The 16199-nt window shown below is 49.3% G+C and overlaps 1 protein-coding gene across 1 annotated transcript in view; it reads left to right on the top strand.

The window, feature by feature from the left end:
- PLXNA4 (plexin A4) overlaps positions 1–8396 on the top strand; it is a 492275-nt gene extending 483879 nt beyond the window's left edge. The window contains exon 32 of the mRNA XM_055421287.2: positions 1352–8396. Coding sequence (XP_055277262.2) covers positions 1352–1447 — 96 coding nt within the window. The 3' untranslated portion in view covers positions 1448–8396. The remainder of the gene's footprint in view (positions 1–1351) is intronic.
- The last annotated feature ends 7803 nt before the right edge of the window (positions 8397–16199 follow it).

Here is a 16199-nt window from a genome sequence, read left to right as displayed (position 1 = left end):
AGTGTATGAGTGCCACTGACTCATCTTGGAAAGGACTGTGGGTCTGCAGGTTCAGTCATGCCCAACCCTTTGCGACCCTACAGATTCTAGCCTGCCAGGCTCCTCTGTTCGTGGGATTCTCCAGGCAAGAATACTGGAGTGGGTTGTCCTGCCCTTCTCCACGGGATCTTCCCAGCCCATGGATTGAACTTGAGTCTCCTGCACAGCAGGCAGATTCTTTTACCACTGAGCCACCAGCTTCCCAAGTTCACTCTTCTACTGTTAGCATGAGAATGTCCCATCTTTATGAAACGTTAGGGCCAGTCACTGGTGGTTCTTGGCCAGCTGAGAAGTTGGCAACTGACTTGGTCTCCCCAATTAAAAATAGATGAACTGGCTCAGGAAATCCAGAGCTCTGGGTGCCCCTCCTCGAGCCTTCAGCCTCCTCTTCCCTCCTGCCCCCACCCTACTCCCTAGTTCCTGACCCCAGGACTCCTGTCTGTCACCTGCCCCTCCTGGAGTAGGCATGGTGTGACAGGTGCTCACGTTTGTTACGTGACTTTATCCCCTCTCTTGGAGCAACCCAGAGAGGGACTCGTAGGTCCCAGGCTTTACAGAGGAGGAAAGGAGAGTTCAGAGAGGTTTCACGTTTTGCCCCAGCATCACCCAGCTAGAAACTGGTGGAGCCATTATTCAGTGCCACCCCTCCTGAGTCTGAGCCAGATTCCCACACATCTTCCTGCATGTGCCCACAATTGCTCCCTGTTATTCTCATCCACCAACCATCTAATCTCAGCGAAGGCTGTGTAGATGCTGGCCATTAGATGTCTGTCACCAGTAAAGCTTGAGACATGACTCTTCGAGGGATATTTGTTGCTTAATAAGCAAGGTGGAATCAAATAACTTTCTGCATATGAAATTTCAGGCCTTGGGCTGCTGATGGCCAAATGTTCCTTTCTCACAGGGTAGTGGGATGTCTTGATAGTGTGAAATCATAGTTTCCCTGAGACACTAAGCACTGTACTTTCCGTTGGGTGTGGACCCCTCTGCTGTTTAACCTAGAGGTAACAGCGGCATCTCGGCACAGGGGTCTTCTGCCTCCTCTCAGCTGTAGGACGTAGGGAGTGAAATGTATATGTGTATCCAGACATGCCGACGTGTGTACTGTGGGGTTCCCTGTGCCCGAGCGCCCCCACACACCTCCGCACCCAAGTTGTGCAGGCCGTCTGCCTCCCCAGCAACTCTGTGTGGGCTGCTTTTCCTGCGCTCGTCTTCCCAAACTCTCTGACCACAAGCCCTGTCAGTGCGTACCCTAAGAACACAGATGCGTGCACGCAAACTGGTAATCACCCCGTTCTTGGCTCTTCAACAGATCCTTGGACCCCTGGACCACGATGACCAGTGTGGGAAGCAGAAACTGGCCTACAAACTAGAACAAGTCATAACCCTCATGAGCTTAGACAGCTGAGAACCGTCCTTCCAGCTCGCCCGCGCCCCCCTCCCCCACCGGAGGGAGGGACACACCAAGCCGTGCCTCAGTCTAGATTATCATCTTTACCAAGTGCAAGTTCCGACTGGCGTCAGCAGCATCCCCCAAGCAGCGCTGTCTCCCTCTCCCTTTCTCTCTCTGCCTGTCTCTGCCTCTCCCGCCTTCCTGGATCCCCTCTCTTTCAGTTCCTCTGCCAACACGATTGAACCAAGCCGCCGACCCTCAAGTTCGTCCAGGATGGCCTGTCCCCACCCCGCCAAGGGGCCCGACCTGAAGACATCAGAGGGGCCCTCTTTCCCAGCTGACCCTGAGCATCAGCCGCAGGGCCCGGATACGAATGAGGAGCCATGGATGGAGGTGCTTCTGTGCTGTTACCCCACCTTCCGTCTCTCCATAGTCCCCACATGGGTCTGAACTTGGCCTGGAGAAGAGGCAGTGAGCTCAGTATTATCTTCAGTGGGAAGATGTCACCTGGCCCAGGTTTCCATCTCCACGGGGTCCCCCTGCAACTCTGGGAAGAAAGGCTGCACCTCCTGCATGTGGCTGGAGTGGGGAGCACGAGCAGTTGAGGGGCGCCTTGCAAGCTGCCTCTCACATGCGGGATTGGCAGCAGAGGCTCCCTTGTCCCCTTCTGATCTTTTTGGAGTCCTTCTAAGCACCCATAGGTGCCCTGCCTGCCCGGCCCTGGCCTGTGGAAAGCCAGACAGGAGAAAGAATAGCAGTTACAGCCCACCGTGGAGATCCTCCCGATGTGGCTCATAGCAGCAGAGATGTAACATGCGGGAGGAGAAAAGAAGAGAGTTGTATCTGCCTGGAAGCAGAACTGGTTGTTTTCCATTCACCCACACGTGCTAACGAATCACGACCATAGTCAGAGGTCGAATCCCTTGCAGATCCCCGAGCTCCGTCTAGAGGATGCACTTCCATCCTCCTTAGTCATCACTCATCAGGGGTCAGGGTCAAACACCAGTGCGTCCAGGAGCTTCTACCTCCAGCGGTCCCCGTGGCTCCATCCCCACCGTTCTTCCTGAGAACCCTAGAGAAGGTTGGGGCGGACAGCCTCGCTCCTGACTCCCTGCAGAGTCTGGTGCCGTTGCTATGCAGATGACTTTGTGACTGGACTGTTCAGACCTCCTCGGGAATTATTTCGTCAACATCTCAGCTGTCTCTTTAGTCACTCTCCTCCCTCCTCCCTTCTGCAGTCATCCCGGGAAGAAACACTTGCAAGCACAGCCTCTCAGAGACAAACCAAAATGCCAGCCAAACTCAGCCCCAGCTTTGTCATGTCTGGGGAGGGCCGAAGAATCAAGAGGAAGGACCTGTCCGGAAATGGGAGGAGGGACATACCGCTGACCTTGGCCCTGGCATCATGTCTCTCCCTCTGTCTTTCCATTCACGGATACATCGTCTTAGCCAGCCAGGCAGATGCGTGCTCAGACATGCGTCCTAGGTGAGCAGGGGCTATGATGAGAGACAGTCTGATGGAGGGCCATGGAAACCTGTAACCTTGAAAGGACCTTAGACGCCATCTCTCCATCTGTGGTCCAGTCTCCGCCCTAGATTCTCTTCCGGGCAGCCCCGGTGTGAAGTTGTTCACCACTCTGGGAGACAAGCAGAGGCATCTGTGGGCTTGGGAATGAGGTTCCTACAGTCTTGTCTTCACTCCTCAAGCATCAGACATCTTCCACTGCCATCCATTCCAAAGGGGCCCCTCGTGGAAAGAGGAAGGGACCAGACCATTCCCAGCAACATCTGTGGAACACCCTATATTTGATGAATGCTAGCCCCTTTGGATGTGAGCACGTGTCTGTGTGTGTGTGTGTGTGTGTGTGTGTGTGTATCTGTCTGCCCTGGGAGTAGGCAGAGAGCTCAGAAAGCTTTCTAGTCCTATTGGAGGAGGGGGATCCGAAGCATTTCTCTTCTCTGCCCTTGCCCGCCGTTCATTCTGCAACTTCAGGACATTTCAATACTTGTTTTCTGTGCTGCGTGCTGGGGGGGTGAAGTCACCTGTCTATGGAAATCAGGGTGGTCACTGACCAAGAGAAGCCTGGACGTGACTGGAGGCCAGGCGGTGGTGACACAGAGCAGGGCATGATGTGGCATCGAGCGGGACAAGTGATGGGCAAAACGCAAGTAGCCTAATCAACGGGAAGAGGAGCGTGGGAGGCGATGCGTTTCGAGTGGGAAAAACATAACCAAAGGTCTCGGCAAATGAAGTGCCAGGTGAAGAAACATGGAATTTCTCCCCTTGATCATTTGATTTCCTCCCCGGAAGCCACGAGGCCTGGCAGGCCAGGAAGGAAGCACGCGGGAGGCAGGCTGAGGAGTCACCTGGGCCGCTAACATATATTTGCACATGTGAAGGGTGGGGGAGAAGAAAGACACAAACATATTTAACACAGGTGTGCTGAATGGAAGCTGTGAGTGTGTGTGCATGAGTGAGTGTGTTTTGATTTATTTTTTAAGTTTTGCACAGTTAGAGAAAAAAAAATGAACAAGCAGAGAAAAAGACTGTTACCATGGTTCTGCTGAAGCTTTTTTTTTTTTTTTTACTGGATTATTATTATTGTTTTGTTGTCGGTACAAAACTTTTTCTCCCCGTGTTTTTCGTTATAAGAGAAACCTCAAACCCATCAGAGAAATGTCAGGAAGAAAGAGGGGAGGAGGATGCAAGTTTCCCTGGTTTCCTCCTGTCTCCTGGGGGAGGGTTTGGGGCAGGTTTTCTTTAATTGGTGGGGTGGTTGTTTCTGGTACTTTGTTTGCCTGAAGTCTCCGTGGCCTGTTGGGGATGGAGAAGTAGGATAGAGTCGTGCAGAGCCACAACCCGTCTTGCCCATAAGAGCGCTCTTTCCGTTCGCTGTTTGTTTTCCATTTCTTTTGTTTGGATTCTTGGTACATGTGTGATACGTTTCAAAGTAAAAACAAGGCAGCATGATAAAAAAAAAAAAAAAAGCTGCCATTTCCCCCAGATCTTCTTTCCAAACCCCGCCCCTGGAATCCCCAACCTCCTCCTGGCTGGCCAGAGACCCCATACTGGCCAGCATGCACGAGAAGAGGGACTTGTCTCTTCAAGGGCCCCCCTCCGAGTCACAGTTTATGTTCAGGGTCACAGTTCTGTTCACGGTGGGACCTTTATCTGACTCCTAGAGTCCTGGGCAGAGAGCACAGGGCAAAAGGCCATGTCTCACCTTCCCTTCATCCCATCTCCTTCATTCCTTCAACCCCTTGAAACCACCAGGGTCTAAAATGGTACCAGGAGATCACACAGTCACACACAACCGACCTGGACTAGGTGAGGAGTTTGAACGTTGGCGCGAGATGGGCTGGTGAGAGGCGGGGAGAAACGCTGTGAGGTCCTGAATTGAAGAGTGAGGAGAGAGAGGCTGGGACAGTTAGCTGCAGGCTGGTCACCTCTCCCGAGGGCACAAGTCTCCCCAGGTGTGGGCACATTTACCATTCCTTGTCCTTCTCTGGAAGGAGAGAGCCTGACACGTCCTAGTAACCACAAGCAGCAACACTGCCTGAAGCTGGCTTTGTGTCTGTTAACTTCCTCTTGCCTTCTTTCAGTGTAGTTTGGAATTCAGGGACTTGGGAAAACCTGGGCATCCCATTGACCGAGAATGCTGTGCACACCCAGAGCCAGCCTAGAGCCTCTCTCTGTTGAGCCCATGGGCGAGTGAGTGAGGCCAGAGATGCTGGAAAGAGACGAGTCAGTTTCAACATTAGAGGCAGACTGGCCAGGACTGGTCCCAGGCAGCAGTGGGAGTAAGGTCTCCAGCTCTCGCCTCCCAACCCTGGGGTCATTGTTGATGTGCTGTCCCAACACTGCCCCCTCCCCTTTCCCTCATCACAGGTCCTCGACCTCTGATCCCCTTTGCATGTCTGGCTCCTGAGTGTGCCCCTTTCCCAGCAGAGTGCCCGCAACCCCCGTTCTTGCCCACCTCCTGCACGTGAGGCTCTGCCCCAAGGCCATGTATCCACTAAATTTGGAAGCTGTTCAGCCCCAGGTGGACAGCTCCCACCCTCACTCCAGCCTCCTAGGACCAACCAAGCCCTGTCCTGCCCTCCACAGTTGCCCCCACTGAACCCTTGAGGCTCCCTGATACAGCCAGGGCCTGGTGGGTCTCCTATCAGAGGAGCCACAGAAGTGGTTTCCCCAGTGGTTTTCCCCGTTCCACAAGGCGAGTCCTATTGATGCTTTCAGAGCCTCAACAAGGCCTCGTTCCCACCCTACAAATGGGGAAGCTCCGTATGCCATCTGTCTCTTCTCTCAGGGCTAAAAGACACTTCTCCTTGAGCTCACAGAATGTGAAGTCAAATATTTAGCCTAGTGAAGGTTAAGGTTAATTATTGTTAATCAAGAATAGATGTTCCCACCTCACAGAGACCCATGGAGGGAAAGGGGCCTTGGGGAGGCACTCTGCAGACAGAAGGCCCATAGACACTCTTCTCTTGACCCTGGACTACAGTCCTTCCAGAAACAGCAGCCACAATGAGAACCCTAGGGCAGACCTCTGAGAGGCATTTCCATGGATAAACCGCCTCCGGGTACAAGTCCCCAGGATGCCCCCAGCACCCAGCAGACCCGCCCAGGCAGATCCCACCTGCTTCCTGGACCTTCCGCTTGCTTCTAGCTCACATAGTCATCAAGAACCTTCTTTCAGCTTCCCACTCTCCCTGTCGGCTCTCAGGACAGACCACTAAGACCCCTTGTCTCTCAGCCCATCCCTTTGTCTTTGAACCATCAGTGGGTTGTTTGGGGTTTCGTAGTTTATTTTTTGTTTGTGTATGTTACGAGTTTGAGTTTAAGGAGGGAGCCCAGGTGTGGATGTAAAATCCAAATACTGGGGGGGGGTGGGACACAGAATTCTTTGCCTGTGACTTCCAAGGGGCTGCAGAGAAACTGGGACTGGGGACAGAGGAAATCTCGCTTGTTAAAGAAGTAGGTCAGGATACCCCTGGGCCAGGGCCATGCCAGGGGAAGCAGCCAGGGGCTTCTGACATTCTTGGTGCTTCCCTGCACCTTCACTGGCTGGAGCCCGCAGTGCTACCCTGCTCTTCCCACCTGTGCCACCTCACCCCACAGGTGTAGCAAACGAGTCATCCTACAGAAGACAGGGAGACCGAGGGACAGCTGTAGGTGACACCACAGAGGCAGCTCCTGGGACAGGCTGACGCTCCGGGAGCCTCTTCCCATCATGGTGCTGGAAAACTGAATGACCCAGCCTGCCATCCGGAAAGGAATCTCTGCAGTAAAACTTCATTCAGGAGAGACCTTTTTTTAAACTATGAATTTGTGTTCCCCAATAAAACCATTTTTTAATTAAGGGGAGTATCCCATTTTATTGTATAATGTGAAGGATGTTTTGGTTGTCAAAGTAATACATACTCATTAGAGATCCAATTAAATCCCTTGAGTAGGCAGGTGACTACCCTAAATCAAAACAGAACAGAATCCCTAATGAATAAAAAGAGATTTCTGTTTGTACTGGCAGAGACAGTGAGCTGGGTGGGGATGGGGGAGGGCGGATGACCTTGGTCGAGGGAGCCTCACCTTCCCGCCACTCTGCATCCTCTTTCACTTCTGTCCAGGCTGCCCTTGGTGGTGTTGAACCCCCCATTTGGCTTCCCCCAAACAGCAGGGAGACCCTGTTAGGGACTGGTCGTGGAGGGATCATGAAGACAGATGTGCATGGCAAAGAGGTCTGTGCATCTCGTCTTCCACCAGTTTCTTTATCTGGAATCAGAACTTCTGTTGGTATCTTTGATTTTATAACTCAAGCACATTTTGGAAGGGCTCCCTTATAAGAGTAGAATTCCAAACAGAGGATACGGTTAAAGAGCAATGCAAAGGACACTTAAGAAACTGAGACACCACTTTACCAAACAGGACTGTTGAACACAGTTCAGGCAGATGACCAAGAAGGTATGCATGTCCTTGTGTGTTCTCCTTCCCTCTCCCTTCCCCAGTGTTCCCGTCAACTTGTTGGCTTGTTAAACCTTCCATTCTTTAAAGAGAAAAGCTAGCTTACCTCAAAGAATCTTGTTTCCATTTGGAAACCATGACTTTGTGTTTTAGGGTGAATGACTCTCCACACCCCCATCACTCTCTCAAGGCCTGGCATCCTTGAGGCCGGAGGTCCTGGTTTAGTCATGTGTTGGCTGTGCCAACCAAGAACAAGAACCCCAGGCCCCAAGATGGGAAGGAAGGGTTGGAGGCAGCCGCCCTCCTCCCCACTTTAGCTAGTAGAGACCAGCCTATATCTTTCAGCAGGGTCCTGCCAAGTTACCATAGCAACCAGCAACTCCAGGGTACCACAACAGATAATGGCTCAATGAGCCAAGGGGTGGGGGAAGAGGAGTCTGGCCCGGTCAGATGACCCAGAGTTAAGTCTCAAACACTAGAGAGGGGAGGAGGAGCTGGAAAGGATGAATGGGTGATTTAGGGGACAGGCAGGGGCCTCTGAGTCTCAGAGACAGGTGGCTGAAAGTAGTAGGTCGGTCAGTCCTGTTCCCATCACCCACTCGCAGCCTCACCCCACTTCTGTCTCCATAAAGCTCCCATCTTGAACACCAACCCTTTGTTAGAACAAAGCAAAACATATCTTTAGACAACAGTGTTATGATGAGCCTCAAAGATATGTGGATGAAATCTATTAGAGGAAAGAGGGTCTTCTGGTTTGGTTTTTAAAGAAGCGTATCCAAGTAAGATTACAAAAAAAAAAAAAAAAGATTTTAAATGTTTTTAAAAAGGAAACCTATGCTATTTAAATTGGAGCCCAGTTGTAACTTGGTAAAGGCAAGCTTCTGTACCTTTGTTATAATTAATTGTATACCTGTGTATGTAAATATAAGGCATTCCTATTTTGCAGTTCAGAACAAAAAAAAAAAACCTATTTGTAATATAGAATAAAGTTTATTAAAAAATAATAAAAAATGCAGTTTGGGATTTGGAATGTTTCTTTATGTGTCTGTCTGAAAGGGAGAGGCGGGGCCACAAGTAACCACTGGAGGCCCCTATGGTGTGGACACACAGCCCTTTCTCTTTTCAGCTATGTGATGTCTGAACTCCACCACCTGAGACTCATCTGTTTACTTAAGGCTCTGTTCTCAGCTACAGAGTAGGCATCTCAGGAGACAATAACCTTGCCAAGCTGGGGAAGGCAGACGTATTCCCGGTCAATGCCATCAGCAGACATCGCTTTAGTACAGAGCCGATCAGTCTCTCAATCTCTCTCAACAAGCTCTCCAGGCACACACTCTGGAGAGAACACATTCTCCACCTAGGTCCTCACTCTAGATGGCAGTTGCCTCAAGGAGACAGTAAATGACAGCTTCTTGTGATGTCTAGAAAGGCTTGTCCGCACACATGGGCTGGCTGCCATCAGCAGCACCTATTGCTGCCTGATTCTAATAAAGGCCTGACAATCCCTCCAAGACAGGGGTCCCCAACCTCTAGGCCCCAGACCAGTACCCCCTGTCAGATCAGCAGCAGCGTTAGATTAGGAATAAACTGGTGCTTCAGACAGTGAAGAATCTGCCTGCAATGCCGGAGACCCGGGTTTGATCTCTGCGTTGGGAAGATCGTCTGGAGAAGGGAAAGGTGACCCACACCAGTATTCTTGCCTGGGGAAATGCCATGGACAGAGGGGCCTGGTGAGCTATAGTCCATAGGGTCGCAAAGAGTCAGACATGACTGAGCGACTAACGCAAACACACACAAAATGCACAATAAATGCAATGTGCATGAATCATCCGGAAACCATCCCCCCCACCCCTGGTCGGTGGAAAAAAGGTCTTCCTTGAAACTGGTCCCTGGTGCCAAAAAGGTTGGGGACTGCTGCTCTAAGACCCAAGCAGGGGAGGAACACATGCTGCCAGCAGAAGGGACCCTTCTTATGCTTCTTCCATATTGGAGTTCAGAAGTTCAGACCTGCTGCTTCCACACCTGCCAGATTCCCCAGCTGTCTGGTCCAACCTGGCCAACTCTGGCGACTCAAGGGCAGGCCTGGGGGTTACAGGAAACAGAGCTGTCAGTGGGGGCTGGCGAGTCGCTGGAGATGGCTCTCAGCCCACCCACGTCAACTCCAAGGATCTGGAGTTGGCGCCCCTTCCTCGCGTGCCTGCCTGCACTGACCCTGATCCCTCAGGGCCCTTCTCATTCCTTCTTCCTCGGTGGTTTGCCTCCAGTTGTATGAACGGGCAACACAGGTAGGATGCACCTGGGCTCAGAATTGTGTGAGCACCCCACACCCAGACAGCTGTGACCTCATCCCCCTTTGTGCCTGAACCCATTCTCCACACAGAGTAATAGCAAAGACCCCCCCCAACCCCCATCACTGCCTAGCACAGTCAACTGGAGCAAATTCCTGTCTCCAAAGCTTGGTTTTTCTCATCTGGAAAGATGGGAATAATAACGCCTTCCTCACAGAGTTGTTGAGAGGATCACGTGATATAAGGCTTTCAAAGGAGTGAGTACCCAACATCTTACAAGTTTTTAGCCAATGGTGGCTTCAGTACTGAGTGACGGGCTCCTGAAGGGAAGACCCCACATGTTGACTCTCTGTCTCGTGCTTGGTACTATCCCAAGAACATAGTAGTTGTTCTAAAAAAATGTCTGTTAAATGGATGAATAAAGTCAGTGCAAGAATCTCTCAGCTGCCCAAATTTTGAAATATAAGAATAAAGCTTTCCGGGACTTCCCTGGTGGTCCAGTGGTTAAGATTCTGTGCTCCCAGTGCAGGGGGCTTGGGTTTGATCCCTGGTTAGGAAACCAGATCCTGCATGCCGCAGCTAAGACCTGGCATAGCCAAAAAAGAAAAGAAAGGAAGAATACCTCTTCCCAATAAAATATAGAAATGGATAACTGAAAATGATAAGTACCCCTGGCTCTGTGACACAGCACATTCACAGGTGACTTCTCAGAAGGACTGGTTGCTACTCAACTTTCTCCAGCACCTCTGCCTTTCTTTCCTGCACAATTAGCACCTTATCCTGGGTGGCTAGAGCCTCTAATTGCCTGGAATACAGCACTCAGCACTTTAACAGAACCAGTGCTAATGTATGTACATGATAATTTTATTCCTTAATAATTTCACCTTGTTTTAAGTCCTGTCTCCTCAACTCAGTAGTAGACCAGGTCTTAACATTTCTTTTATCCTGAACTCAAAGCTGGATACATAGGAATAAGATAAACACCCACTGTTTTCTCTAAAGCATTGGGCCACAAGATCAGATACCTGAAGAAGATCATGTAATAAAACCAAACTGATCCTAAAGACAAGGTTTTCCCTTCAATTAAAAAATTTAGGAGCCCTGAGAATATGTAGCATCTGGGAGGAGATGGACAAGTGTATACAAGTGTAGGGGAAGACTGTAACCTTGGTTTAATGCCCTGTGACAAGAGGGTCATCAGCTCTCAGGCCAGAAAGAACTGCTTAGAGGGATGAACTCATAAAGTGAGTTGATATATCACTTACATACATTACTTCATTCATTCTCAGGATCCAGCCTTCTGCAGTAGCTGTCACTGCTACACCCATTTTATGGATAAGTACATTGAGGCTCAAAGCAATAGCAAGTCCCATCCCACAAACGGCAAATGATAGGGGTGATGGAGCTGGAATGGGAACCTAGGCTGCTCTGACTCTAAAACTTATACTCTTTATTGGGCTCTGTTGTAACCAACTATAAACAAACAGCTCCTCTCTCCCTCTCTCTTTCCATGGTAAGTTGGCTATCACCATAGCACTGGAAATGCAAAGGACATTGCAGAGAAAATGAGAAAAGATAGGCACTGGATTGCAACTGGGAACTAAAGCAGGGAGAGAAGAATAGAAATTGAATGGGAATTTAGCTGAAAAACTTGGAGACTGACATTCACAGGGATGAGATGCTGGCAGGCTCCCTGGTAGGATGCACAAGAGTGATGTGGGATCTGGGTTCTAATCTTCAACACCCTACTTAGCTGTATGTGAGTGGCTTAGACAAATTGAGTTACAGCTCACTGCCTCACTCCCCTCATCTGTGAAATGGAAGTAACTTGTGAGAAAATCTTGAGATGTTGTGAGACAGTAGGATTATATATACGTCTGATGCATAGTAAGCACACCTTGAAAAAGGTAGCTATTTTTTGAGATAACACTGATTTAAAACCTTCTATAAGTATCACATTTAAAACATTACATTCCTACTTCTGTACACCCTACAATAGGCTCACCACCAAAAACTTAGTTTCCATCCATCACCCTCCCTCTGCCCCTTTTCCTCTGGTGCCATGACTGTTCTCTGTAGCTACATTTCTTATTGTTTGGTTTGGTTTGTTCATTTACTTTGTTTTTACTTTTTTTTATTAGGTTTTCTTAAGATTGAAGTATGTTGATTTACATTATTACTTAGTTTCTGGTGTACAACATTCAGTATTTTTACAGCTTGGGCTCCATTAAAGCTATTACAAGATAATGTCTGTAACTCCCTGTGCTACGCAATATGTCCTTGTATCTTACCTATTTTATACATAGCAGCTTGTATCTCATAATCCCATATCCTTAATTTCCCCCTACAATTCCTGCTTCCCTTTGATAACCGTTAATTTGTTTTCTATACTGGTGAGTCTGGTTCTGTTTTGCTTTTACATTTATTTGTATTATTTTTTAGATTCCATGTATAAGTGACAACATACAGTATCTGCTTGGTTTCCATTATTTGCAGAGAAATATCTAGAAAGATATTGCTAAGATTGAGGTCAAAGAGCATGCTGCCTATATTTTTTTCTAGGTGTTTTATGGTTCCAGGTCTTACATTCAAGTCTTTGATATATTTTACGTTAATTTTTCTGTATGGTGGAGAGAGTGGTCTAGTTTCTTTTTTTTTTCTTTTTGGATGCAGCTGTCCAGTTTTCCCAGCACCATTTATGTTCTTTACTCCTTTTCCATAAATTAGTTGTCTATATATGCAAAGATTTATTTCTGGGCTCTCAATTCTGTTCCATTGATCTGTATATCTGTTTTTCTGCCAATACCATGCTTGTTTTATTAAATAGCTTGAAGTCAGGCAGTGTGATGGCCCCAGCTTTGTTCTGTTTTTCCTCCTGATTGCTTTGGCAGTTTGAGGGCTTTCATGATTCCATATAAATTTTAGAATTTTTTGGTCTGATTCTGTGAAAAATGTCGTTGAGATTTTGATAGGGTTCGCACTGAATCTGTAGATTGCTTTAGGTGATATGGACATTTTGACAATGCTAATTCTTCCAATCCATGAGCATGGAATATCTTTCCATTTATTTGTGTCTTCTTCAATTTCTTTCAACAATGTCTTACAATTTTCAGTGTGCAGGTCTTTCACCTTCTTGGTTAAATTTATTCCCAGGTATTTTATTCTTCTTGTTGTGATTGTAAATGGAATTGTCTTCTTGGTTTCTCCTTTTGTTAGCTCATTATTAGCATATAGAAATGAAACAGATTTTTGTATATTGATTTTGTATCCTGCCACTTTGCTGTATTCATTTATTATTTCTAATAGTTTTTTGGTGGAGTCCTTAGGGTTTTCGAAAGGCTGCTATATCACAGGGCATCACTGACTCACCACTGGAAACACATTTCCTATGGCCTTTTTATAAACCCTGGACATGACGGAGGCCATGGCTGGAGGCAGGGCGATGGTCGGCACAACGTCAGCCACCCCCTCCTCCTAACCATGGTGCATCTTCCCAGCTGGAGGGAGGTCAGTGCCAGCTCCCCCAGCACACAGTCTGCGAGCCCTTCTGCAGCACTGTATTGACCAAAGGGACCATTTTGTTAAAGGGCCAACTAGAGACTAGGCTCAGACAAGGGAGGAGAAGCAAGGCAGCCTCATGACACGCTACCGCATCCAACGAGAGAAGCAGGTCCTTGCGGGGTGGCTCCAAGGGACCTAGCAGCAGGTGGCTGCCTTCCCCTGCTGCTGCTAAGTCGCTTCAGTCGTGTCCGACTCTTTCAACCCCATAGACAGCAGCCCACCAGGCTCCCCCGTCCCTGGGATTCTCCAGGTAAGAACACTGGGGTGGGTTGCCATTTCCTTCTCCAATGCATGAAACTGAAAAGTGAAAGTGAAGTCGCTCAGTCATGTCCAACTCTTGGCGACCCCATGGACTGCAGCCTACCAGGTTCCTCCGTCATGGGATTTTCTAGGCAAGAGTACTGGACTGGCTTGCCATTGCCTTCTCCTAAGACTCCTCAGAACACCTTCTGTCTGGTATCGAGTCCTGCAGACCGGCTGTCCTCCCCAGCCTCAGTCCTTCAGAACTCCCATGGACACAGCCTCACCAGGTCTCTGCAACTGAGGCCCCACTGCCAGCACCCAATGTACAAACAGCCACGAGGGCCACCTCCCCTCACACGCCCCAGAGAGCCTTAGAGGGGCTTGCTTAAGGCCTCTGCCAATCAAGTTTCTCATCGTGGGCACCCTGATCAACCTTTCCTGGGGTCGGGGGTGGGCGCTGAAGCCACGCTGGGAGAAAGAGTGGGCCCCTATGAGTTATGAGTCTGTAATTCTATCAAGGGCTTCTGGAGAAATCGTAAACTCACGGCCCACATCTCGCCCGTCCCCCTGGCTCTCTTTCTCCCCAGAGTGATTTACAAGCCTATAATTCTGAGGCGGGACTGCTTCTTATTTCACATAATCCAAATATTTTCCCAAAGCAACATCAGTCTTTCTCTTGGCTTCCAACGGCCTGCGTCCAAGCCAAAGAGCAGCAGCAGCGCCCTCTGGTGGCTGGAGGCTCAGGTGGGTTCTTCGGTGGAATTTGGGGCACTTGTGGGAACCCAAGTCCTGTCTGAAATCCACTGAGTATCACGGGCCTCTCTGGGGTTCAAGGTCATGCAGATATGGGTGAAAGGGACTTACAAACCGTTGATTTCTGCAGCTCCATAGATTCAACTGACAAGCATTTTTTTGAACCCTGGCTTGTGTGGCACTTTCTACAGACCCTGTGAGTTATATTACCAAAAACAGGGTCTTCTTTTGGCGGCTGTGTTTTGGCCCTTCACATCACTTCATATGGGCTTTCCAGGTGTTGCTAGTGGTGAAAAACCCCCTGCCAATGCAGGAGACATACATAAGAAAGGCAGGTTTGATCCCTGGGTTGGGCAGATTCCTTTGGAGGAGGGCATGACAACCCACTCCAGTATTCTTGCCTGGAGAATTCCCATGGACAGAGGAGCCTGGTGGTGGGCTATGGTCCACAGGGTCACAAAGAATCAGACACAACTGAAGCGACTTACCACGCATGGACACATCCCCTCAAATACTAAAGTCTGTGTGTAAATGTTTTTGCCAACAACGCAGCCCCTCCGGCCCAGTGCACCACCCCAAGGCCAGTGGAATGTATCATCACCTCGCCTTGTGGTTTACGTTTCCAGCATCTGTCTCTCCCATTAGAATATGAACTCCACGAAGGCAGAGACCGTCTTGGCTTGGGCTCTGCTGTATCTCCAGCATCTGGGACAGGTTCTGGCCTCAAGCAAGTGCTCTAGAAATGTTTGTTGAGGGAAACAAAAATGAACAAGCACGTGACTGAACCTGTGAGGCAGAGGATGGCCCAAGGTACTCACCCCAGTCGATGACAGTGGAGGAGAGGCTGGACTGAAATCCTGGTCCCAAGCTTGAACATGAAGGCCAGTGGGGCTGGTAAAGGTCAGCTCCCACCGCTTCTCCCTTATTGCCAACTTTGCTTTGGGTGAAGGTCCACAGACCGTGGGCTTTGTGGTGGTGAAAGAGGGTAACCGTCCTGGAGGTGGCCCTGGGAGAGGACCAGAGAGGGGGACCCCTGCAGGGTAATCTCTCCTGCTGCCATGATTAAAGGCTTCTTGTCGGCCTGCCCTGTGTCCTTTATGGACAGCTGAGATGGCAATATGCCATCACTGGGTCCCCAGGGCATCTGCCTCTGGGATCAAGACCACAACTAATGGTTTCTGCAACGTGGAGTAGTGGCCCAGTTTCCTTCTGGGGTCCAGCGTCCGCCCCACCTTTCTGACTTCTGCCCGTGCCGGGCTTTTTCCTTTAAAATCTGCTCATGTTCTTCTCAGCGGTGGCTGGTAACTATGGAAACCACAGTTAGAATGTTTTGCTCAGTGTCTCTAAAAATTGCCAAATGCAGGCAGCAACAGCCCCCGACTTATCAGAGACCCCGCCCCGGCAATTCCATATGCTTTTTTGGGACATGCCTTCTGACCATCTAGGAAAATGCTCCTCCAACTACCTGAGATGCAAGACCGGGTTCTCTTTGTAAAAAGTTTCAGTCCATTGCAGTTCCAAGTTTTTGCAAAACACGGTGGAAACAAATGAGATAAATGAAAAGAAGAAGAAAGATATACACCTAATAAGCCCCAATTTTCTAATCAGTAAATTCGATAGACATAAAGGACTCTTTCTAATAGCTATAGAAGCTTCTCAACACTTACTCTCTCTTTCCATCTTACATCATCGTGGGTGAGAATCAGTTTGTGGACAGGCTTCGATCATGGACTACACTTTGAAGAGCAATGGCCCAGAATGCCACCAGGTCCAGAGGCATCTCTGACCATGCCTTCTGGCCCCATCCAGCTGGGACCTGTATTCAAGAATCCCCCAGAGTGGAAGGTGGGGCTTCACTGGGAACACTGACAACCCACCGAAATGTCAGCCCTTGAACTTGAGCAGATGTGTGTGAGAGAAGCAGCCTTGCCATGCCAGGAACTGCTCTCCCAAAGCCAGG

This window comes from Moschus berezovskii, chromosome 3, assembly GCF_049115385.1.
Source record: "Moschus berezovskii isolate FMDL1 chromosome 3, NW_MosBer_1.0, whole genome shotgun sequence".
NCBI lineage: Eukaryota > Metazoa > Chordata > Mammalia > Artiodactyla > Moschidae > Moschus > Moschus berezovskii.
Note: the sequence above shows the minus strand (reverse complement) of the source record. Positions and strands in the feature narration are given on the sequence as shown.